The sequence below is a fragment of the Ranitomeya variabilis genome, chromosome 2 (assembly GCF_051348905.1).
Source record: "Ranitomeya variabilis isolate aRanVar5 chromosome 2, aRanVar5.hap1, whole genome shotgun sequence".
Taxonomy (NCBI): domain Eukaryota; kingdom Metazoa; phylum Chordata; class Amphibia; order Anura; family Dendrobatidae; genus Ranitomeya; species Ranitomeya variabilis.
Window position 1 is genome coordinate 3,517,894 of NC_135233.1, and position 26,698 is coordinate 3,544,591.

Sequence of the window (26,698 nt, forward strand, 5' to 3'; positions counted from 1 at the left end):
AATGCACAGTCTTTGCAATAAGTCACAGTCCAAGCACAATAAATCACAGTTCCAAGGCACACATGACCTGATTCTTCAGGCTTAAGTAGATCCTGTTCGTGACGCCAAGTTGTAGCGCCCCCACTGCCGCAGGGCCGAGGGGTACCCGGTACTGGGCCTCTGAGTCTCTGCTCTGGGGTTGTCACGGTGGCTAGACCCGGTCCGTGACCCTGCCGAGGGGCGCCCAATGAGAGGTGTGGGTAGTGATGATGTTGTAGTGGTGCGCTGCAGGTCGCAGTAAATAACAAGGACACCAGGTTGCAGTCTCTTTACCTCTTTACTGAAGGCTTCAGGATCCTCAGTCCAGAATACGGTTAACCAGGCTGCGCAAGTCCGGCCAGTCCGATGGCACCTCCAGAGTTCCCTTTGCAGGTGGAAATCTGTGCCTACCTTCTAGCGCTTGTGTGTTGTGGTCCTCCCCTGCTGTGCTTACGGGATAGTCCCCACAACTGTTGTGTCTGTTTCTGAAGTTCCCTCACAACTCGATTATGATGTTCTGCTTCGTCCCCTAGATGATATGGCTAGGACGCACCCGTATGACGGGTAGGCTCGGAGCTCTTCCGGGACCCTAGTGTCGCCCCTCTCCTGTTGTTGCCCCCTATGTCTTCTTAGGTGATTTGGGTGAGACAGCCCGCCTATAACTGACTGTCCTGCCGTAGGTTTGAAGTTAGGCCTGGAGCTCTATACTTCCTCGGCGTTCCGGCCACCGGCTGCGCGCCTCAGTAGGATGTTGCCTCGTCTTACAGCACGACTCCTACTGGTGTTTCTCCTTGTTGCGTTGATCTCGTTTCTCACTCAGCACAATAAACCTCGCTTCTTGTCCTTTCTTAGGGCACCGCCGCTATCTCGTGCAGGCGCGGTCCCGTAACGTTCTCTCTGTTCGCTAGGCCTCTGTCAGGATCCCACCCCTGACAGGGACCCCCCTGAATCTTCCCCTGCAACACCCTCTGCCACAGGATGTTGCCTGGCTCCAACCCAGTCAGCTTCTCCCTAACTTCCTGTCTAACCCCCAGTTTTACCAGACTGTGAGGAGTGGCCTAATACATAGCACCCTTAGCTCCCCCTGGAGGCCAAACTGTGAAGTGAATTGGTGTCTGTGATACCTGGTCAGATGAACTCCTTCAGTGCCATCAGACGTACCATAGCCCCCCTTAGCGGCGGAGCTACAGTACTGCAATGTCCAGGACTCTGGGGCGCTGCACCTGATGCTGTCCGATGGCTGGTGGCCTCCTTTACCCAGGACATGCGGTTTTGACCACGACTGCTCCTGGCGTTCCTGGACCGATACCCGCATTAGAAGCACCACTTGTGGTAGTTCACTTACGTGGCGGCACAGAGAGGTAGGAAACATGGGAACACCGTCTCTAAAAGTTCAGGCTGCATAAACCAACCCACGGGAACAAAACTCAGGCTTTCTGGCCACAACAGGAACAAAACACTGAAAGGAAAACAACAAAGCTGCAGCACAGTCCGTAATGAGCCACAAAGCCTCCGGAGCCTCCCCTGTCCCGGCTCGCCAAGCGCAGACTGCCTGCAGAGCTCGGTGTGGCTACATTCACATCTGCGTGTGGCTGCTCTGCGTATGGCTGGGTGGTTCCTCCTGCCTACGCTCCGCATGCATCCTGCGTCATCCTGCATACCAATCTTTAACATTGGATACGCAGGACCCATGCGGAGCGTAAGCGGGGCTTAAAGGGAACCTGTCACCCCCAAAATCGATGGTGAGGTAAGCTCACCGGCATCAGGGGCTTATCTACAGCATTCTGTAATGCATTCTGTAATGCTGTAGATAAGCCCCGATGTATCCTGAAAGATGAGAAAAAGAGGTTAGATTATACTCACCCAGGGGCGGTCCTGCTGCGGTCCGGGGCCTCCCATCTTTATAGGATGACGTCCTCTTCTTTGCTTCCTGCCGCGGCTCCGGCGCAGGCGTACTTTATCTCCCTGTTGAGGGCAGAGTGAAGTACTGCAGTGCGCAGGCGCCAGGAAAGGTCAGAGAGGCCCAGCACTTTAAGTTTGACGTATCATGTTTTTGGATTTGGTTGCTGACACCGGAGTCAGCAAAATGTAACCCCTACGTCTGCCCTCATGGTTCAGTGGCTTCCATCTTGAACAAGTCCTTGCTGTTCCATGTGCCCTCCAGCCTGTTGTACCGAGACCCTGAGACAATGTGTCCACACTTATCTTTGGCTTCATGAATCCACTTCACCAGCTGACTTTAACACATGGTCTTTTACTGTTTTTAGAGTGGACTCTGAGATGTTGGTGGAAGAAGGATTCTCCGTGGTTAGCGTTGATGCCAGTGATAAAATGTTGAAGTATGCCTTGAAGACTCGCTGGAACAGAAGAAAGGAGCCTGCATTTGACAAGTGGGGTGAGGTGCTATTAGGGTTCTCAGTCGCTGTCATAATGATCAATCGCTGTGTATGAGGGGATGACTAGTGTGGCTGGTCATGGAGGGCAAGGTCCCCCAGTAGGAAGAACCCAAAGAGTGTATGCAAGAGAATGCCTGGATAAGTAATAGATGAGCGAGCACTAAAATGCTCGGATGCTCTTTACTCAAACCAAGCAATTCCTAATGCTTGAATGCTCATTTTGCGTGACGTGTATAATGGGAGCCAATGGGAAATCTGAGCATTTTTCTGGCAGACCCTACAAATAAGTCTGGGGCAGTGAAAATGTTAAAATGGATGGGAAAAATGCTGAATGGAAGGAGAACCACACGGGGAAGGCCTCTGGGAGCATCTTAGACTCCCAGATCGTTGCTGAGATGAATGGTGTGACACTTTTATTCCACTTTTAGGACTGTCAATAAAACATTCCAAATCCACGAGAAATTGCATTTTACAGGAAAAAAAATGTTAAACATTTATTCCTCTATAATGATTTGTATATAATACAAAATTTAAAAAGAATTTAAAAATATGTATAATTTCAGTAAACCAAAATAGATTTTTTTATTAAAATAAAATAGGAAATTTCAGTGTAATTTATGAAGGAATCAAAAACTTAAAAATTAGGGACTCAGATACACATTGTATTAGATATAAAGGAGATTTTCATACACATTCTGATTAAATTGTCATGTATACTCCTAGACTCATAAAGCCTATGCAGTAAGTGTAAATGCTGCCAAAACTTACAAGCAGGGTCATCCATATGCAACAAATGTAGGGCCTCATTCAAATATTGTGAGCAAAGTATGGTTGTAATACTCCTACACTCATAAAGGCTTTGCACAAAGTGCAAAGCAAGGAAAGAATTCTAAGTGTGGTCATCCATAGACCCTAGAAGGCAACAACTGGCAGGTTTAATTCAAATATATAACATTGAAAACACTTTATGTGCTGCTATCATCTGCTGGTGTGTAAAAGTCGAGTCTAAGCCGGGCTTTGTTCTTTGTTATCAGAGTGAGCCTGTGAGCATTTTATGTTGACAGGTGAAAGTGTCTCTCTGTTATGACCACCCTGTGGCACTAAGAATTCACTCAGACAAGACACTAGCGGCACTGCAGCACAACACCTCCAAGGCATAGAGGGACAGCTCATGCCAGGTGTCCAACTTTGAGACCCAATAGCTGAAGGTTGCAGAGGGATTTTTTTTTTCTCTTTTTCTTCTCTTTTTAGGAATTGGGGAGTACGCAGGTTTGGTCGGCCAGGTATTGCTTGACTATCTTTAAAAATGTTTCCCTCCTTGTCAAATATACCTGGTCATCAGGCTCTGGATGCTGGTGTCATGAAATTGGTTTATGCCTTTGACAGTGTACCCCTGCCTCTGCTGTGTGTCTCCCTGGCCTCTCCTCCTTGGTTGAGCAAGGAAGCTTGCCCTGCCGCTAGCGGTTTTCAACATAATTGTTATGCTCACAGGGCGTGATGATGTATAGTGGACTCACTAGACCACTGATGGTGCAGTGGTAGCTATATACCCAATACTCAAGCGACAGGAGAATGAGCTTCAAAAAACCAAAGGTGGCCTACATGCCGCAAAACCTGGACCAGAGGGAAGAACCGTACAGACAGTATAGAAGAGAATATGGAATACTGGCTCTGTCGGTGGAAAGAATCCCAGGAGCTCTGTGTAATCCTGGAAAGGCTGATCCACCCGGCAGTGATATCTGGATGGTTCCATGAGGAGAGGCTTGGTCAGCCTGGAGTGAAAACCAGAGTGTCCAAAAGGATCCATGATAGGGAACTACCAGCAGAGGATTCTGAGAAGACAGAGGTATTAGTATAATGCAAAGCAACAGTCTACAGATCGCAGAGCACAGCAGAGTGCGGCCTGAGCAGGAGGCAACGATCCTACAGAATGAACTCATTGCCCAGGCACCTCCCTTAAGGGGAGGATGTCTTTTATGCACAGAGCATCACAGCACAGACACAGCCCTTCTGGAGGACTTCTGGATAAACCCTCGAGCCAAATTCTCCTTGATGTAATCGGACATGGCTTGAGTCTCAGTGGGAGAAAGAGGGTAGATCCTACCTCGAGGCGCAGTAGATCCAGGGATTAGATTGATGGGACAATCGTAAGGCCTGTGAAGGGGAAGAGTTTTGGCTTCCTTCTTGTCAAATACGTCTGCGAAGGACCAGTAGGCAGAAGCTAACCCGGGTAAAGCTGCAGGAGGGCGCGGGGTAGAACCAGGCCGTACTGGTTTGAGGCAGTGATCGTGACAGGACTGACCCCATTGGAGAACATCTCCAGACAACCAATCCAGGACAGGTTCATGGAGGCGCAGCCACGGAAGACCTAGTAGAAATGGTGGAGAAAGATTCGGTGTCACATAGAAGGTAATTTTCTCCCTGTGGAGTGCTCCGATTTGAAGCTCCAGCCCTTCGGTGATACCAAGAATGGGATCTTTCACATGTTTTCCGTCTACGGAGATGATGCGCCGGGACTGCTGCAGAGGAAGTATTGGTATCCCAAACCGCCAGGCCACAGCTTCCTTGATGAAATTTCCACCAGACCCAGAGTCCAGATAGGCCATCTCGGAGAACCGCACCCTTCCAAATATCACCTGTACAGATATAGTTAGTGGAGGAGAGGAATCTTTCTCACCTAGGGAGGCCTATCTTACCTGTCCTAGGCGGAAGAGTTTTTCCGGCCTGTCAGTTCCACTGCATTGACCGGGAGCAGAGCGTCCACCATAAAGATGCGGATTCCTAGCGGGCATTTCCTCCTCCTGATTCCTTTTCACCTTTACGCTGTCAAGCTCCATGTGTTCATCCTCAGAGACCAGAGCAGGACAAGGCAGAAACCGAGGTTTTGGTGAAGAAGATGCTGGACGAGGAAATCGCTTCTTTAGAATCCTCTCTCTGGAGCGCTCCTGGAGATGCAGGTCAGTCCGAATGGCGAGGGATATGAGATCATCCAGGGTTTCGGGTATGTCCCTGACTGCCAATTCATCTTTGATTCTTTCATATAATCCTTGCTGGAAGGCTCCAACCAGAGGCTCATTGGTCCACTGGAGCTCTGAAGCCAGGGTGCGGAAAGGATGGAATACTGACGGACAGCGAGAGAGCCATGTTGAAAATTGAAGAGAGACTCCATGGCAGATGTGGCACGACCAGGCTCATCAAATATCTTGTGGAACGTGTCCATGAATTCCTGGAGATTAGACACGATGGGATCATTCCCCTCCATTAAGGGGTTAAACCTGTCTAAAGCCTCTCCCTCCAGGTGAGAGGCAAGGAAAACCCCCTTTCCATATCAGTCGGATAATGCTGAGGCAATAAATGAAAATGCAGCAAGCATTGGTTAAGAAATCCTCTTCACCACTTGGAGTCACCATCATAATGAGGAGGCTTGCAGAGACAAGGACAGGTGCAGCGCCCCAGAGTCCTGGTCGTTGCAATACTGTGGCTCCGCCACTAAGGGGAGCTATGGTACGTCTGATGGCACTGAAGGAGTTCATCTGATCAGGTATCACAGACACCAATACATTTCACAGTCGGGCCTCCAGGGGGAGCTAAGGGTTCTATTCATTAGGCCACTCCTCACATACTGGTAAAACTGGGGGTCAGGCAGGAAGTTAGTTGAGAAAGCTGACTGGGTTGGATCCAGGCAACACCTTGTGGCAGAGGGTGTTGTGGGGAAGATTCGGTAGGGTCTCTGTCAGGGGTGGGATCCTGACAGACGCTTGGCAACTTGAGCGAACGTAACGGGACCGTGCCTGCTCAGCATAGCGGCGGTGCCCAAGGAAGGATTAGAAGCGAGACAGATTGTGCTGAGTGAGAAACGAGATCAAAGCAATAAGGAGAATACCAGTAGGAGTCGTGCTGAAAGACCGAGGCAACATCCTACTGAGGCGCACAACCGGCGGCCGGAACGCCGAGGGAGTATTATAATATTCAGCTTCAAGCAATACTCTAAACAGCGGCAGGACAGTCAGTCTAAGGCGGGCTGTCTGACTTAAATCACCTATGCAGTCTTGGGGGGCAACTGGTGGAGAGGGGCGACTCTAGGGTCCCGGAAGAGCTCCGAGCCTACCCGTCAAACGGGTGCCGTCCCAACCGTAACATCAGGGAGGGACGGAGGATTAGCAGAACATCATCTAATCGAGTTGTGAGGGAACTTAAGAAACGGACACAACAGTTGTGGGGACTTTCCGTAAGCACAGCAGGGAAGGACCACAACACATAGCGCTAGAAGGAAGGCACAGATTTCCACCTGCTAAGAGAACTCTGGAGGTGCCATTGGACCGGCCGGACTTGCGCAGCCTGGTTTTCCGGATTCCGGACTGAGGACCCAGAGATCTTCAGTAAAGAGGTAAAGAGACTGCAACCTGGTGTCCTCGTTATTTACTGCACTGCATCACTACACCATCATCTACCCACATCTATCACTGTACGCCCCTCGGCAGGGTCACGGACCGGGCCTAGCCACCGTGACAACCCCAGAGCAGAGACTCAGAGGCCCGGTACCGGGTACCCCTCGGCCCTGCGGCTGTGGGGGCGCTGCAAAATTTGGCGTCACGAACAGGATCTACTTAAGCCTGAAAAATCAGGTCATGTGTGCCTTGGAACTGTGATTTATTGTGCTTGGACTGTACTTTATTGCAAAGACTGTGCTGTGCCACTTGCCGCCAAAATCCGCCGCCATTACAGCGCTGAGGAGAAGCGCAGGAGAAGAAGAGGGGCGTGGAGTAGGCGTGGACAGGCTGAAGAGCGCGAAGGACAATGGCCGCCCAGTCTAAATATTTCTGCACTGTGAGGACGTGTCCGTCAGCAGCGGAGATCCGCCTCCTGATCCTCAATGGAGGGCGGAGACCGAGAAAACGACACCGCCCACGAAGGAGAGAGCGGAAAAAAGACCAGGAAGCGACCCACGTGGAGGACGCCATGGCCAGCAGCTCTGAACCCGAAAGTGGGGTTGAAGCGGAAGTCTCCCCCAACTACCCGGATGAGCACAGCAGCCCGTTCTCCGTGGACAGCACTGGACTCCTGCAGGTCGAGATGGAAGGATTACTCGACCAGCTCCTTCAGTTGAATGTGAAGGCCCAGGCTCCGCACCAGGCGACACCGGACCACAGTCTCCTAGCGTCAGATCCGATACTGCTGCCGGGGCCCTCGCTGACATCGCCAGACGAACCCGCCGTGGAGGAGGAGCCCACATCGGCTGGTGAGTCCGCCGACCCTATTCCACCGGCCGAGGGCTTGCTAGTAGGCCCCGTTGCGGCACCCCCTCTCCCTGGGACCCATAGACTTCAGCGCCTGTTGCCATGGGAGGAGCCCACGGGTATGGAACACTGCATGAGAGCCCCGCTTCGACCCACTGCTCTGCTGTGTGAAGTCCGTGCAGAGCGCACAGTGTGCCGCTGGGAGAACCCAGGGTCCAACCTTATGGGGTTCCCCGGGGTGAAGACACGGGAAGGGGAGATGGTGCAGGCCCTGAGTTGGGAGGAATACCAGGCCCAGCTGGAACAGCAGTGGAAGGAGAAGGAAAAGGAGTACCAGGCCGGGCTGGAGGCCTACCATCAGAAAGACCTGGCGGTCAAGGACCGAACCCGCAAAGACACCACCGCTCACCAGGCCCCGCGCAGACAGGGCATCATCACCACCTTCAAGCTCCGCGGAGGCTGGGGCTTCATTAAAGAGCCGGGCCTGTATGCGGAGGTGTTTGTGAACCGGAGGGATGTTGAGTCGCACCTCAGAGAGGGCCACCCAGACCGGGATCTCTACCCGGGGGATGAAGTCTCGTACACCAGGCACTTTGGGGAAAAGGGGTGGTTTGCCCTGAATGTCCGCAAGAGGCAGAACCCTGTGACCCCCCCGGTTAAGGTGCCAGTGAAGCTGACCCCTGTAGCAAAGGTGCCCCCTTGTGGTCAGCCCATGGTCATTGCCAGGACCACCGAGATCACTCCAACGTGCACTATGGTCAAGACCACAACGTGCAGCATCGTCACTTCAACCACCATCGTGGCCAACGAGGCACCTCCTCAGGTGGGTGGTACCTCTGCTGCTCCAGTATCAAAGACAGTGGGTACACAAACCCCCAGATGGGACAGTACTCCACCTTATGCCGTACCAGGCGGCGGGCAATATCCTAAGGGATTGCCTCCGCCGGTGCTGCCCCCTGATTGGTTTAAGTAAGCAGGAATGCTTTGATGAATGTAAATAGTTATTGTTCTACTGTTTTGCTGCTAAACCCGTCCAGGGTTAACTTTTAAAGGGATTCCTTTGTTGACCCGGGATCCCTATTGTTTTGTTTATTTTTCTGAGTTTTTGCACAAAGTTTCCAGAACTGCCGCAATCATGAACAGTGCATGATACAAACTTTTTGTAAATAGTTTGCACCTTATTAAAGGTGCTCCCTACTGGTTTTACTTCAAAAAGGACTCTTTGTGAAGATACCACACTGGAACCTTTGTTGAGTACGGACTGGTAGCTTGAGAAGACATGCTACCTCATAGAGACTTGGTCCCCTCTTAAAGGGGACGTTCATGTGTTGCACTTAGAGAATAGTATTGCTTTAAGACTGAGAGATAGCAATAATGTTTTGATAAAGAGAACGTGATGATAATGTTTATGTGAGAAAGTTATATGTATCCAACTAGTTAATTGTAAAGAAATGCTGATGATGTTCCCTGAAAGAAAGTGAAAGCTAGAAGAAGGATGCAGTGGGCCCGTAGGGGTAGACGTGGTGTCCAGCATGCATGTTAGTGAGAAAGATAATGAGAAGGTTTAATGTTCTACAGAAAATGTTTGATAATGTTGATAGACAACGAGGACAGAAGGTGAACCCTGAGTCCTCCTAGGAGTCACGTAGAGATGGCTCGGTGCTCTTAAACTGAAAGTAATGTTATGTTCTATACTGTGTATAGTAGTTGAAAAGACAGAAGGCTCGGGCTGAAAGGAGCGGCCCTGTAAGAAAGGAGAGGCAGTAGGTCTGGTGCGGTTAGGACAGGCGGTCCTGCAGATTTAAAGAAGGAGAATGTAAAAGTTAAATTGCCTTATAATGTGATTATAAGAAGGTCTTTAGCGGATTCAGAGTGTACATCCTTAAAGGCGATGTTAAGTTATTGTTCAAAAGTTTGTACTAGTAGAATACCCGGTTGGGTAAGAAAAGTTATTTATAGCATGTTGCTATGATATTTAACCATGTTTGTAACGTTCAAGTGTCCTCACCTCCCATAAAGGGAAGCTCTGTTTAAATATACTTATTGTTATTGCACTCAACAAAACTGTATGTCTTTTTGCTAACCTGTATTGTTGTTTTCTTCTCAGTCCCGGAGTACTGTGTTTAACCAGGGGGGAGTGCAGCGCCCCAGAGTCCTGGTCGTTGCAGTACTGTGGCTCCGCCACTAAGGGGAGCTATGGTACGTCTGATGGCACTGAAGGAGTTCATCTGATCAGGTATCACAGACACCAATACATTTCACAGTCTGGCCTCCAGGGGGAGCTAAGGGTTCTATTCATTAGGCCACTCCTCACATACTGGTAAAACTGGGGGTCAGGCAGGAAGTTAGTTGAGAAAGCTGACTGGGTTGGAACCAGGCAACACCTTGTGGCAGAGGGTGTTGTGGGGAAGATTCGGTAGGGTCTCTGTCAGGGGTGGGATCCTGACAGAGGCTTGGCAACTTGAGCGAACGTAACGGGACCGTGCCTGCTCAGCATAGCGGCGGTGCCCAAGGAAGGATTAGAAGCGAGATAGATTGTGCTGAGTGAGAAACGAGATCAAAGCAATAAGGAGAATACCAGTAGGGGTCGTGCTGTAAGACCGAGGCAACATCCTACTGAGGCGCAACACCGGTGGCCGGAACGCCGAGGGAGTATTATAATATTCAGCTTCAAGCAATACTCTAAACAGCGGCAGGACAGTCAGTCTAAGGCGGGCTGTCTGACTTAAATCACCTATGCAGTCTTGGGGGGCAACTGGTGGAGAGGGGCGACTCTAGGGTCCCGGAAGAGCTCCGAGCCTACCCGTCAAACGGGTGCCGTCCCAACCGTAACATCAGGGAGGGACGGAGGATTAGCAGAACATCATCTAATCGAGTTGTGAGGGAACTTAAGAAACAGACACAACAGTTGTGGGGACTTTCCGTAAGCACAGCAGGGAAGGACCGCAACACCTAGCGCTAGAGGGAAGGCACAGATTTCCACCTGCTAAGAGAACTCTGGAGGTGCCATTGGACCGGCCGGACTTGCGCAGCCTGGTTTTCCGGATTCCGGACTGAGGACCCAGAGATCTTCAGTAAAGAGGTAAAGAGACTGCAACCTGGTGTCCTCGTTATTTACTGCACTGCATCACTACACCATCATCTACCCACATCTATCACTGTACGCCCCTCGGCAGGGTCACGGACCGGGCCTAGCCACCGTGACAACCCCAGAGCAGAGACTCAGAGGCCCGGTACCGGGTACCCCTCGGCCCTGCAGCTGTGGGGGCGCTGCACAGGGTCCCGTAGTGGGCACAACTGTCAGATGCTGTACCAGAGACAGAAGGACTGGAGGGGCAGCAACCAGCTGTACCTTAGTTAACTTTTTGGAAGTGCATCTGAACAGCAAGGTGGATTGCTGTTGAGGGGAGATAGAGAGAAAAAAAAAAAAATCTATAAATCTTCAGCACAGCGAGTGTGAGCGAGCTGAGTGTGACCTGAGCGTAAGTGTGAACGGCGGTAAGTGTGTGACTTGTGATTCAGTGACTTTGGAATCAGGGAGTTTACAAGGGAGGAATTGCTTCTGTTTTTTTTTTTTTTTTAATTAATACTTTGTATTTATTTTTAATTAAAGTTTCTGTGTGGTGCAATCCCCATTAGGAAATGTGCTCCACAATTGTTAATGCCATCCAGTGTACATCTTGCCACATGTATGCAGTCCTTGACCAGCCGGTCGAGGGTGCATACTGCTGTGCGAGATGTGAGCACATTGTGCATTTGGAAACCCAGATACTGGATCTAAATGTGCAGCTGGCAACACTGAGATCCATAGACAATATGGAGAGGAGTCTTCTGCTCACAGAGCAGACGCTCAATGGGATAGATGAGGAGGGGGATGGTAGGATGGAGCTGCAGGACAGTGTGGCAGTTAGCTGGGTGACAGACAGAAGGCGGGGTAGAGGGAAGAGTGCCAGGGAGGCTAGTCCTGATCTGGCACACCCCAATAAGTTTGCTAAGTTGGCAGATGAGGGGGGTGCCAGTACAGGGGTAGCACTGCTGCAGCCAGGCATGTCCTCTGAAAGCCGGAGGAGTGACTGCTCCAGTAAGGAGGGAAAAAGGAGAGCAGGGCAGGCCAGACAGGTGCTGGTAGTGGGGGACTCAATTATTAGGGGAACAGATAGGGCAATCTGTCACAAAGACAGGGATCGTCGCACGGTGTGCTGCCTACCTGGCGCTCGAGTCCGACACATCGCTGATCGGGTGGACAGATTACTGGGAGGGGCTGGTGAGGACCCAGCGGTCATGGTGCACATTGGCACAAATGACAAAGTTAGAGGTAGGTGGAAGGTCCTTAAAGATGATTTCAGGGAATTAGGCTGCAAGCTGAAAGCAAGGACCTCCAACGTGGTATTTTCCGAAATACTGCCTGTACCACGTGCCACGCCAGAGAGGCAACGGGAGATTAGGGAGGTTAATAAGTGGCTCAAGGATTGGTGTAGGAAGGAGGGGTTTGGGTTCCTGCAGAACTGGGCCGACTTCTCAGTTGGCTACAGGCTCTACGCTAGGGACGGGCTGCACCTCAATGGGGAAGGTGCAGCTGTGCTGGGGGAGAAAATGGCTAGAAGGTTGGAGGAGTGTTTAAACTAGGGATTGGGGAGAGGGTATTCATTTTATAGGAGAGGAAGATAGTGCAGATAGAGACCTGGGCACAAATAAGGAAGTTGGGGGTGGCGGTGGCATGGGGGGTGGGGTTAGAACAGTTAGTAATTTAAGAAAGAATAGAGGTACAGAGAGGAACATCAAGTGCATGTATACTAATGCCAGAAGCCTCGCCAACAACATGGACGAATTAGAACTAATGTTGTTGGAGCATAATTATGACATGGTGGGGATATCGGAGACGTGGCTGGATGAGAGCCATGACTGGGCTGTTAACTTGCAGGGCTATAGTCTGTTCAGAAATGACCATACAGATAAGCGAGGGGGAGGGGTGTGTCTGTATGTAAAATCGACCTTAAAACCCATCCGGCGTGATAATATAGGTGAATCTAATGAAAATGTAGTGTCCCTGTGGGTGGAGATAAGGGGAGGGGGAAAAAATAATAAATTACTGATAGGGGTTTGTTATAAATCTCCAAAAATAATGGAAGCAATGGAGAATATCCTCGTAAAGCAAATAGATGAAGCTGCGACTCAAGGAGAAGTCATTATTATGGGGGACTTCAACTACCCTGAAATAGATTGGGGAACAGAAACCTGCAGTTCCAGCAAAGGTAATCGGTGTCTGACAACTATGAGAGACATTACCTCTGACAACTGGTTCAGGACCCAACAAGGAGGGGGGCACTGCTAGACCTAATATTAACCAACAGGCCAGACCGCATAGCAAATATAAGGGTTGGGGGTCACTGGGGGAATAGTGATCATAAAATAATAAGTTTTCATGTAACCTTTAATAAGATGGGTAGTAGAGGGGTGACAAGGACACTAAACTTCAGGAGGGCAAATTTCCAACGGATGAGAGAGGATCTTGGTGCAATTAACTGGGACGATATCCTGAGACACAAAAATACACAAAGTAAATGGGAGACGTTTATTAGCATCCTGGATAGGACCTGTGCACAGTATATACCGTATGGGAATAAACATACTAGAAATAGGAGGAAACCAATATGGCTAAATAGAGCTGTAAGGGGCGCAATAAGGGACAAAAAGAATATAGAGAATTAAAGGAAGTGGGTAGTGAGGAGGCATTAAATAAATACAGAAAATTAAATACATTCTGTAAAAAGCAAATCAAGGCAGCAAAGATTGAGACAGAGAGACTCATTGCCAGAGAGAGTAAAATAATCCCAAAATATTCTTTAACTATATAAATAGTAAGAAACTAAAAAATGACAGTGTTGGCCCCCTTAAAAATAGTCTGGGTGAAATGGTGGATGAGGATGAGGAAAAAGCCAATATGCTAAATGACTTTTTTTCATCAGTATTTACAAAAGAAAATCCCATGGCGACAATATGATCAGTGATCAAAAATTCCCCATTAAATGTCACCTGCTTAACCCAGCAGGAAGTACGGCGGCGTCTAAAAATAACTAAAATTGACAAATCTCCGGGCCCGGATGGGATCCACCCCCGAGTACTGCAGGAACTAAGTACAGTCATTGATAGACCATTATTTGTAATCTTTAAAGACTCCATAATAACAGGGTCTGTACCACAGGACTGGCGTATAGCAAATGTGGTGCCAATATTCAAAAAAGGGGACAAAAACTGAACTCGGAAATTATAGGCCAGTAAGCTTAACCTCTACTGTGGGTAAAATCCTGGAGGGCATTCTAAGGGATGCTATACTGGAGTATCTGAGGAGGAATAACCTCATGACCCAGTATCAGCACGGGTTTACTAGGGACCGTTCATGTCAGACTAATCTGATCAGGTTCTATGAAGAGGTAAGTTCCGGACTGGACCAAGGGAACCCAGTGGACGTAGTGTATATGGACTTTTCCAAAGCTTTTGATACGGTGCCACACAAAAGGTTGTTACATAAAATGAGAGTAATGGGGATAGGGGAAAATATGTGTAAGTGGGTTGAGAGCTGGCTCAGGGATAGGAAACAAAGGGTGGTTATTAATGGAGCACACTCGGACTGGGTCGCGGTTAGCAGTGGGGTACCACAGGGGTCAGTATTGGGCCCTCTTCTTTTTAACATATTTATTAATGACCTTGTAGGGGGCATTCAGAGTAGAATTTCAATATTTGCAGATGACACTAAACTCTGTAGGGTAATCAATACAGTGGAGGACAATTTTATATTACAGGATGATTTATGTAAACTAGAAGCTTGGGCTGATAAATGGCAAATGAGCTTTAATGGGGATAAATGTAAGGTCATGCACTTGGGTAGAAGTAATAAGATGTATAACTATGTGCTTAATTCTAAAACTCTGGGCAAAACCATCAATGAAAAAGACCTGGGTGTATGGGTGGATGACAAACTCATATTCAGTGGCCAGTGTCAGGCAGCTGCTACAAAGGCAAATAAAATAATGGGATGCAGTAAAAGAGGCATAGATGCTCATGAGGAGAACATAATTCTACCTCTATACAAGTCACTAGTGCGACCACACTTAGAATACTGTGCACAGTTCTGGTCTCCGGTGTATAAGAAAGACATAGCTGAACTGGAGCGGGTGCAGAGAAGAGCGACCAAGGTTATTAGAGGACTGGGGGGTCTGCAATACCAAGATAGGCTATTACACTTGGGGCTATTTAGTTTGGAAAAACGAAGACTAAGGGGTGATCTTATTTTAATGTATAAATATATGAGGGGACAGTACAAAGACCTTTCTGATGATCTTTTTAATCATAGACCTGAGACAGGGACAAGGGGGCATCCTCTACGTCTGGAGGAAAGAAGGTTTAAGCATAATAACAGACGCGGATTCTTTACTGTAAGAGCAGTGAGACTATGGAACTCTCTGCCGTATGATGTTGTAATGAGTGATTCATTAATTAAATTTAAGAGGGGACTGGATACCTTTCTGGAAAAGTATAATATTACAGGGTATATACACTAGATTCCTTGATAAGGCGTTGATCCAGGGAACTAGTCTGATTGCCGTATGTGGAGTCGGGAAGGAATTTTTTTCCCCATGGTGGAGTTACTTTTTGCCACATGGGTTTTTTTTGCCTTCCTCTGGATCAACATGTTAGGGCATGTTAGGTTAGGCTATGGGTTGAACTAGATGGACTTAAAGTCTTCCTTCAACCTCAATAACTATGTATGTAACTATGTAACTATGTAACTATGTAACTGGTCATCCACAGAGGTCATGTAGTCCAACAAGCGGGTCTGCATCTCACGTTGGCGATTGAGTTCCTGATGGAGCTCTGCTAGCTGGGTCATGTTGGTGGGCTCGGCAGCCTGTAAAGTAGACAGGCGAGTATCCAAGGTTTCCATGAAGGTCACTAGCTGATCCTGGCCCAGATGAAGTGCAGCTAGCTCTCTCTGGGCTGAGAATCAGGTATCAGCGGAGTCCATGGCCTGGGCAACCTGTTACGCCCACAGGGCATAATGATGTATAGTGGACTCACTAGCCCACTGATGGTGCAGTGGCAGCTGTATACCCGATACTCAAGAGACAGGAGAATGAGCTTCAAAAAAACAAAGATATTTATTAAATAAAGCTTAACAAAAGATAAAAGGTGCCTGAGGGGAGAACCCTCTGGACCACGGCACTGTACCACGTAGTGGAGCATCAGGCAAGGTATACCCCTATACAGGGATTCACGCGTCGCAATACCAGGTGGCCTAAATGCCACAAAACCCAGACCAGAGGGATGACCCATACAGACCGTATAGAAGAGACCATGGAATACTGGCTCTGTAGGTGGAGAGAATCCCAGAAGCTCTGTGTAATCCCGGAAAGGCTGATCCAGCTGGCAGTGATATCTGGATGGTTCAATGAGGAGAGGCTTGGTCAGCCTGGAGTGGAAACCGGAGTGTGCAGAAGGATCCAGGATAGGGAATTGCCAGCAGAGGATTCTGAGGGGACAGGGTTATTAGTATAATGCAAAGCAACAGTCTTCAGATCGCAGTACACAGCAGGGTGTGGCCTGAGCAGGAGGCAACAATCCTACAGAATGAACACGTTGCCCATGCACCTCCCTTAAGGGGAGGATGCCTTTTATGCATGGAGCATCACTGCACATACAGCCCTAATAGAGAACAGGTGCCCTGCTGATTTAAGTATGTGCAGGGAGCGGGGCGTGCCTCCTAAGGGCATTTTGAGGAGACCTGACAAGGGGATGCAGGTTCCTAGCAGAGAAAGGAGCCGCCGATCATCTGGAGCCATGGACAGGTTAAGCAGTACCAGTGGAGCTGCGTGATAGGCGCCGTTCTCCCTGCACAGCGGAGACTTTTTGAGCATGGACTTGAGAGTTTTGTTGATGCACTCAACTAATCTGTCGGTCTGGGGGTGATACACCGACGTGTGCATCTGCTTAATCTTGAGGAGCTTGCACAGTTCCTTTGTCACTTTGGACATAAAAGGAGTCCCCTGATCAATGAGGATCTCCTTCAGTAGCTCAAGGTGACAGAACGTGGCAATTGGCTATAAGCTTAGCTAGGTGTGCTGCGGCAGAATGTCCTTCGGGTATTGGGTGGCGTAGTCTACGACCACTAATATGTGTTGGTGGCTCCGGGTGGATTTTACTATCGACCCCATCAGATCCATCGCAATCTGCTCAACAGGTAACTCTATAATGGGGAGGGGTACCAATGGACTCCGGTAGTTTGCGCTGGGTGAGGTTAGTTGGCACTCCGGACATGTATCACAGTACCTCTGGATCTCAGCATAGACTTCAGGCCAAAAAAACGCTGCAGTATGTGCTCCTGCATCTTTTTGGCCCCCAATTGCTCTCACAGCATGTGGGTGTGAACCATTTCGAGCACTGCCCACTAGTATGATTGGGGCACTACCAGTTCCACCACCTCATCCCGGATTTTATCCACCCTGTATAACAAATCCTGGTGGATAGCCATGCGGGGGAAAGCTGCCTTGGCACCCGGTTGCTGAGCCACTCCATATGTTTCTATCACCCTTTCTCATGCCCAGGCCAGAGTGGGATCCTGGAGCTCAGCTATCCCGAACGTACCAGGGGCCACTTTCAGCTCCGGGACCTGCCAATACCTCTAGGGGAAACCTATCGGGGTTACACTCTGTCCCTAGGTTGGTGACCCCCTTTGGCAGGTAGCCCTGACTCGAGAGCTTCATGTTCCGCACCTGGAATAACCTTTACCCTAGGAGGGTTAACCCTGGCCTCCCACAGGGACCAGAGTAGGGGCTAGTCTCTTCCCAACACAGTCCCGTATGGAACGGTCTTCACCACTTCCAACACATGTCTTATTTCTGCACACGGTGTGGAAAAAGTAATCTCCATGATCAGGAACTCTCAGAGTTCCCCATGTATACACACCACTCCCACTTTCTGTCCATTGGGGTTTCCCCGGCAACACGTCACCCATGGACCAGAGTCACTAAGCTTCCTGAGTCCAAGAGAGCCTCCGTTTGGTACCCGTTGATGAGTACCTGGCACAGCTGGGGTTTGCTGCTGGTAGTGCCCGTAGTTGCGATGCAGATTGGCTGGGCGTACATAGAGACTCTGCATATAAACCAGCGGTCTGTTAGGCAGGGCTTCCGGCGTGTCACTTCACTCACCCGTGCTGCAGTCAGTTCTCCCCTTTCTTGTGCTCCGCATGCTCCCAGCAGAGCTTCCAGACAGGCCTCTAGCCATGTCCTTAGAGCACATACGTGCGCTCCCACCCTCTTAAAGAGCCAGCGCGTGCACTTGCTATTTCCTCCCCAGCCAATGGCTGTGGGACAGTATGTATATATTGCTTCCTCCCTACTGGGGAGGTGCCTGAGGAACCTTCCTGTTTACAATCTATGTTGTTTAAGGTTGCATACAAGTGCAAATCCTGCCTGCTGCACTCTGATGCAAATCCTACCTACTGCACTCTGATACAAGCTTTGACTGCTGATCCATTCAGTCTGTCCTCTGGGTTCAGCTGCTGCATGTCCGTTGGTCTTTCCTGGAGTGGCATCTGGCGTTCATCGGGAGTCAAGTCTAACTTCACCATCAGAGGCTCTAGTGAAAAGTCAGGTGCTCATTTAGCCATGCCCTGCCAGGCTCTCCACGGTCCAAGGCACAGTGGTTCCACAAACCATGTCAGTGACACAGTCCATAGGTTCAGCCGTCAGGTGGCAGTTGGCAGCCACATGTCTGGGACTTTGGCACTGCCAACACCTAATAACGGTGGCATGACTGGACTTCGGGACCAGTTTAGGGGAAATGGGACTTTTGTCACGCTCACTTTAGAGTTCCTCCTCAGTATGGGCTTGGTTCTGGTTAGCCCCAACAGATGGTCATGGACTTTTATCAGGCTCCTGGGCTGTTGGTGCCCAACGTGACAGCTGAAGTGGAGCAGTGTCCCATATAAAGTCCTGAGTGGTTGTATACCGCTCAATCAGTCACCACGGAACAGACAGACCAACTGTTGAGGAGAATTTATTAACAGGAGTAAGACTCTCCTCGCAGGGAGTAAACAGGGGGTTAATAGAGATAAAGCAAACAGTAAACAGTTAAGCAGAATCGAAACGGTTAACGAATGTTCTTGTAACTTATCAGTCCAGGGAGGTCCTGACTGGAGGGTCCTTATTCCAACGTGGGTACCGTCACCAGCAGCGCTTGAAGATCCTGAAGTCTCCCCTCTGTCTCCTGGGAACTGGAGACTCCGGGGTTAAGTCTTTGCAGTCTTTTCTCCCAGTGCAGCTGGAAGCAGGAAGTAACACAGCCTCTCTGCAGCTGCACGAGTCTCTGTATATTAGCCTGGCAGTCTCTCTGCAGTAGCAATGCTACACACACGCTGAGCAGTTTACTTGTCAAACTCAGGGGTCCCGGCTTGTCAGTGCGGTCACTGGGGCTGCGCACTCAGGTCACTGTAAGGGGATACGTCTTCTCTGATTATGGAGGCTTCCAAGTCCACACTCTCACATCCAGCCTCCACTACGGCTGGTATCTCAGCCTCAGTGCCCTCACGGGGAGCACTCTCTTTCGGGAGCGCGGCGCTGCAGCCTGCTCTCTCTCTGGCGCGCTGTCCCTTCTGTCTGGCGCGCTCTGCTCTCCCGCTCTTTTCTGACCACACCCTTCTCTCTTCCTCTCTGCCCCCAGCAGTCACATGGTCCCTTCTGTCCAGGGCAGAAAGTCTTCCCCCAACAACCCAGCTGTCTGACTAAGTGGTTCCAGGTAAGGAGCAGGGAAAGCAACCTCCTTACAGCTGCTGGCACAGCCCTCACCATCTGGTCGACCTCCACCATCTCTACCATCTGGAAAGGGGTTAAGGTCTCAGGCTGAAGCCATTTTGTACCAGCTGCAGCAAGTCATATGCCTGAGACCTGGCGGGGAAAATTCCACAAAAGACCACTGGTACACCTGCTGAGCTTGCACATATGCATTAACCCCAAGTTGGGCAAGGATCTCACTTCTCGGCTTCTCATAGTCCAGTGCATCGTCCTGACTGAGGCCCGGGTAGGCCTTCTGGGCACCTTCCGTCAGGAAGAGGCCACCACTTCAGCCCACTGGAACATCGGCAAGCTCTGCTGTTGCGCCCAAACACAGTGAGGATAGCCTCCAAATCGTCCTCAGGACTCATTTTCCTCAGCGCTGACCAGACTTTTTACCGGGCCTCTGAATGGATCGGGGTCGCTTGTGATGGGGCCTCTTTCAGGGCCGCAATCTGCTGTAGAATCAGCTCATTAGTTTTCTGCTGCTGCTGATTGTGCTACTGCAATTGTTGTTGCTCCTAATGCCGTCACTGCAGCTCCTGCTGCCGTTGCTCTTGTTGTTGCTGCTAAAACTGCAGCCACAGCTGCTGCATGAGGGCCAACTGCTTGACTGTTTCCTCCATCTTGTCAGCAGGATTACTGACATGCAGCGGCCTTTGGGTATTCCTCAGTTCACACTGACCGCACTCTCCAACCATATGTTGTGTACTGGGGTTGGTGCAGTGTGACAGACAGGCAGTGACCACAGGAAAGTTCAAAAGAAAATGTCTTTAATATCCAACGTACTCACAAACGGAAAAGAAATAGTATCCTCCGGATCGCAGTCCCAGGGAATCAAGAAAGTCTGTATCCGAGGCCGGCTGCCGTGGGTGACTGCACCACCATGTCACGCTGAGGGGTGCCATGCCTTTTGTCTTCGCTTGGCTCCGTGTTACTTCACACAGGCTGAAACTTGCAGAACAATCTGCTCTGCAGTTTGCAAACCAAGACTGCCACACTCAACCCTTTGCTGCAGGGTTTTTAAAAGGAATCTGTGGCCATGCGCCACTTGTAAGACCCAGCCTGGAAGGAGCGAATTGCCCCATTACCATCTTGTCGTTCGCTCCAAAAATAAAAGCCCATGCCAAGTGTTCTTAGATCTGTCTTGAGCAGATTGCTTGTCCAAGACCAAACTCACTTTTATTCTGCACTGCAACCACAGCTATATGTGTGACTGCAATGCACCGCAGCGGCCTTAATATGCTTTATGAGGCAGTGACCGGGGTCATATGCGAGGGTCGCTATATGTCCCCCAGGATACACACACATACATATTGAGGCCGTGGGAGTGCATTGCAGTCACAGGCATAGCTGTCATTGCAATGCAAAATAAAAGTGTTTGTCTTGGGCAAGCTATTTGTCCAAGGCAGATTTAGGAAAACCCGCCATAGGCTTTTATTTTTTAAATGGACTACAGGATGATAGTGAGGCAGTCCATTTCCTTCCTCTGCTCAGGTTTTCATGTAAAAACCTCTGCAGCAAAGGGGTTGGGTGTGTCAGCCTTGTTTTGCAAGCCTGCAGAGCAGAAGGCTCTGCCATAGCTTCAGCCTGGGTGAAGCAACACAGAGCCAAGCGGAGCCAAAAGGCCTGGCACCCCTCAGCATACACAGCGGTGCAGTCGCCCATGGTAACAGATCCCTAACTAACTTGTTTCCCGGCTGCGATCCGGAGGATTCTATTTACTTTCTGTTTTGTGAGTAACCTGACGATTAAAAGAGACTATTCATTTGAGCTTTACTGGGTCACTGCCTGTCTGTCACACTGCACCAACCCCACCACACTACAGCTTCTATGGACATCCTGGGGGACACATAGCAACCCTCGCAACACCTGTCACTGCCTCACAGTAGGCACAGAAGCAGGAGGTGGCGTTATCGCCACTCACCATCTTTGTGGAGTCCTTAAAGTCTTTGAGAACCACACAATTGTCAGATATTCATGCCCATTTTTAGTTGTTCTGTGTGGAGGCCGAACAGAATTCCGATGGGCGTGTTGGAGCTGGTATTCTGCAACTGGCCTCTGCTGCATGCAAAGCCTTGCCAGCATGTGCAGTGCGTAGTTCCAGCGCAAGGTCACGTCGTACAACAGTCAGTGAGCTGACACTTGCATGCAATGTTGCAGCACTGCCAGAGCAGCAGCAGCAGCTGTAGCCGACTTCCAGAATAGGCGCTGATGCGACATACCTTGAACAGAAGCTCTGGCATATCTGTGTCGAGGCTCGGACTGGCCCATAGGGTAACAGGGTAATCCTCCGGTGGGCCCCTGTGCAGATCTGGGCCCCCAACCCCACTGTATGAGCAGTACTTTGCATAATTCAGTTGATCCTGTATAGAAAAAAGCAACATATCATCATTCATTAATCAAACTACCCAGTTTATGATTATATAGAGATATAGGTAAATTTGTGAACGAGGAAAGTGTAATATTTGTATACAAGTGGGCCCCCAAAGTTAGTGTTACTGGTGGGCCCTTGGTACCCTAGTCCGACTCTGTCTGTGTCAGTCTCCAGAAACCGCTGAACTAAGTTGAGCACGTGGGCCAAGCATGGCATGTGTATGAGCTTTCCAAGCTTCACAGTCGCCACCAGGTTACGCTTATTATAACACATGACCATGCCTGTTTGGAGATTCAGCGACGAGTCAGACATCTGTCTGGTCTGCTATTCCTTTCAATAACTCTGTCGCGCTGTATGGTTTGTCTCCTAGACAAATTAACTTCAGCAGAGCCTCTTGCTGCTTCTCTGAGGCAGTGCTGCAGAGCTTCAAGCTTCCGGTTGATGTGGACAACGTACTCTGAGATAGCAAATTGGAGATGGTGGATAAGGAGTAGCATGAGGGGGTGCAGGAACTGCTGTAGGAGGTGCAGGAAACCCTGACTGAAGTAGGACCAGCAATCCTTGGCGTCGAGAGCACATGTGCCATACCAGGTTGTAACTCAGACCCACACTCCACAATGTTCACCCAGTGTGCCATCAGGGAAATGTGGTGTCACTTGCTACAACTGCTTGTCCACGTGTGGGTCATTAAGTGGACAATGCCAGTAATTGCATTGGTATGGGTCGGGGGATGTTCCTGGACACATTCTGGTACAAGGGAGGCACACCACACCAAGAGAAAAAGTGGTGGCTGGGGACAAAGTAACGAGGGACGGCTGCCACCATGGAAATTCTCTGTGTCTACAAGCCGAAATGGCAACATTTCCATAGCAAGCTGCCTGGAAATGTGCCTTTTTAGCATTTGGGCCTGTGTGTGGGTAGCTAGGAACTTTCTTTTTCATAGGGTAAGGATTGCTGATTATTGTTCTGGGAATAGGATTTTGAAGTGCCAAATTATGGTGCCTCAGAATGTGCCAGGAAAATTGCAGGACAAAAGGCATCTGCGTCACTGTCATGAACAGGGGATTGTTAAGCACCTATGGCACAGGGGAAGAGGCAGTGGTGTCACCCACTGGCACCAGTCGTGGACCCAGGCTTTCGGACCACCAAATCTGGTGTTTAGATGACATGTGACTGATCATGTTGGTAATGGTTAGGTTCTTAGTGGTCAGGCCCCCGCTGATCTTGGCATGGCACAGGTTACAAATGGTCATTTTATTTGTCTCAGAATGCTATTTAAAAAGTCCTAGACTGGGGAACATCTAACTCATTGACAGAGAAATGCATCAGTTTTGTTGCTTTGTGGAAGTTTCCTGCTTTCTCCCTCTAGTCACCCCACTGTCTCTTCCTGTCTGTTTTGGTGCTGACGATCTCTCCTCCTCAGCGCTGCTGGCCTTGCTCTGCATGCCAGCTTCTTAGGTTGGGTCAGTAACTTTGTCTTCCACCACCCCATCTTCCACCCCCCCCCCCCCCCCACACACACACACACTCTCGTACTCCAGACTTTGTGACTTAACAACAACAAGACTTTGCGGCAATTGTGTCTCAACATTATTCTCCTTGGTCAAAATTTTCCATTCCTCACAATCATCTTCTTGTGGTTGTGGCTACTCTAAGTTTTGTGCATCACTAAGCAGCATGTCATCCTGTCCCACTTTGAGCATGCAGGTTGAGAGGCCACAATCAGGAAATGTTGTTGTAAAGAGCCCCTTGAAGTGTCCTAGCGTGGTAACACTAATCTCCTGTTTTTTTCCACATAGTGTGAGGAAGGAGAATCAGGGTGACTGTTAAGTGATCCAGACTGTAGGCTGGTGAGACTGGACGATGTGGAAGACTGGGTGGTGCTTCCAAGCCTGCTGGAAGCATTATCTGCTATCCAACCGACCACCTGTTCACACTTCTCTAGCTTCAGAAGTGGTGTATTATGCCTCTCTGCAAAGTGGAACAGGAACCTATGTGTCATGGATGGGCATATTTCTTGTGCTCCAGCAAAGGGCGTAGTCGCACCTGCCCCACATCCTCGGCATCTTGGTGCACCATCATCAGCGCTTCCACTTCCTCGTCCCTTACTGTACGCCTTAGACATTTTGTAATTGCTAGGTCTCTTGAAACCAATAAAAAAATTGGTCACCTGCCGTAGTCAAAGCGTTTTTTGGGAGTTTAATACCACCATAATGTAACAGAACCAAAAGTTTATGGATGACAATCAAATTCAATACAGAAAATGTTTCAATGCTCTTGTAGTGTTATATGCCATAGAAATGTACCATAAATGTAATGTAATGTAATACTGTATGGGTGAGAAATTTAACCCAGAAAAAATTTTAAACACTTTTTTGGAGTGCTGTATATCACAGAAATGTACCCCAGACCACGTTATACTTTATGGCTGTACAATTTTTTACTCTTTTTTTTTTCCAGTCTTATAGATCACAGAAATGTTCCCCAGACCACAGAATAGTGTATGAGTGAGAAATGTAATCCAGCAATTTTTTTTGCGCTTTTTTGGAGTGTTAAATACCACAGAAATCTACCCCAGACCACAGAATTGTGTATGGGTGAGAAATGTAATCCAGCAAACTTTTTAAACTCTTTTTTAGAGTGTGAGATATCACAGAAATTTACCCCAGACCACGTAATACTCTATGGCTGAGAAATTTAACCCTGTAAACATTTTTAATGCTTTTTTGGAGTGTTAGATCACAGAAATGTACTCCGCACCACAGAATAGTGTATGGGTGAGAAATGTAACCCTGCCAAATGTTTTAACGCTTTTTTTGGAGTTTTATATATCAAAATTTTTTACACCAGAACATAAAATAGTATATGGGTAAGAAATTTAACTCAGGAAAATGTTCATGTAATACTCGATGGATCAAAATATATTCAATTTTTTCACCAGCTCCCCCCCAAAATTTGCAGCTATATATTTGGCAATGGACTGCACAGCCCTAATTCCTGTCTAGAGTGCATTCCGCCACTTTGCCTGCTCCTGCGACTCTCCCTCCCTAAATTAAATGCAGATTGTATGTGATACAGATGATTACACCTTAGAAGTGCTCTCAGTATGATGGCTCAGCTTCAGCTCCAGTATCATCACTACAGACCTCTGATCCATTATACTGTGCACACACAGACCTGGACAAGCACTCTCTCCCTCCAATATGGACTGTCACAGAGCTGTGCATTAGGGTGCCGAGCCGGGCGCCGCCTGTCCTGTTATATCCCCTGATGATGTCACATAGCCAGCCAGTCACAGTAATGCCACAACCAAGATGGCTACGGCACTACAGTGATGCGCAGGCAATCATCGGGGATTCGAGTTTCCCATCGAGCACTACCCAATGCTCGCCGAGTAACGAGTACATCCGAGCACCCAGAGACTCACTGCGCACGTCTGCTCATCTCCAGGAGTAATGCTTCTGATTGGTCACATCAAATGCTCAGTGATCAGCCAACGCAGACACACTTGAGATTCCGACCGTGATGAAGACTTTAGGGTGAAACGTCGTGATCCACTACCCCTTCCTGTCCACTTTTATCCATATGGATATATGTTTTAATTGTACTTAATACATGAGAAGTTTTACTTCCCCAGAACGGCGTTTTTCACGATGGATCCTCTTTGTTGCTCCATTGATAATGGAGGGGTTATAATATGTATGAATGATTGACAATGGTGGGGATTGTTATATGCTTGCTGTTAGAGGTTTGTTATTTGTATGTGTGCATTGATAATGGAGGGGAGTGTAATTTGTATGGATGACTGATTGATAATGAAGTTATGGTTGATGTTATAGAGGATTGATAATGGAGCACATTGTTATGTGATTGATGAAGTGATATGAATGGATGATGGATTTTATTTGTATGCATGCATGGATGGATGGATGGATGATACAGGGGAATGTTAGATGTGTGGATGATTGATGAATGATGATGTTCACTTATGGGATCCTGACTCTACAGCTGATTGCAGGGGATGATGTTGGAGGAGTGAAATCTGTTTCTGATGCCGATATTCTGCATATTGCAGTCATTGAGGAAGGGAACTGGCTGTCTCTGGATCAGGACGTCCCTCGGCCTGGAATGGGATTTGACGCTGCCATTTGCCTGGGGAATTCATTTGCACATCTTCCAGATTTTAAAGGTAACTTGCGTCGCTAGCCTTGCACACACAATGTATAGAGATGGTGAAGCTTGTCTGGGCCCTACACAGTGACAGGTGAGACTGTGGAGACATCGCGGGGATTATGCCTGACTGCTGCTGTGCAGGTCTTCATGCATCGCCTGCACCATTTATGACCTCAATCTGCCTCTTTTATTGAGACAAATCAGACAAACAGGAAAGGGGCCAGCGGTAACAATGAAATATAAAAGAGCACAAGGATTCAGGTGCAGTGGTGCCGCCCCGGCCGGCCGATAGCGGTACTTGGTCACAGTGGTTTCAAGTGCTGGTTGAGTCCGACAGAATTTATGTGATGGACAACCCTACAGTCTTTGTCAATTGTAGGGTTAATAATATTAATAAAAAAGATTTGTGCCCCCTTTGGGATGTTCGGCCTGGTATGGTCGGGCACTGATGAAGGTCCCTGGGAGTTAGGTGGTGATGGACAGTGCCAGGTGATTAACCCCTTCTTAAATACGGCTGGCTCCCAGGGGAGTTGGAGCAGGAATGGTGCAGCAGAGAATCAGCGGTAGACAGGGTAATGATCAGTTTGTACTTTTTACTGAAGTTCTGCAAACCGTTCCAGAAGTTTCCATACAATTGACATACAGGGTTTTGGTCAGGCCTGCATGGTGAGA

At 48.9% G+C, this 26,698-nt stretch overlaps 1 protein-coding gene across 2 annotated transcripts in view; it reads left to right on the forward strand.

The window, feature by feature from the left end:
* The window catches only part of GNMT (glycine N-methyltransferase), a 177,852-nt gene that overhangs the window by 51,411 nt on the left and 99,743 nt on the right, over positions 1-26,698 (forward strand). The window contains exons 2-3 of one of the 2 annotated variants that reach the window (XM_077281857.1): positions 2,286-2,413; positions 25,929-26,042. In XM_077281857.1, the coding sequence (XP_077137972.1) occupies positions 2,286-2,413; positions 25,929-26,042 (242 nt within the window). The remainder of the gene's footprint in view (positions 1-2,285; positions 2,414-25,928; positions 26,043-26,698) is intronic. The other variant, XM_077281858.1, reaches the window with a different exon arrangement.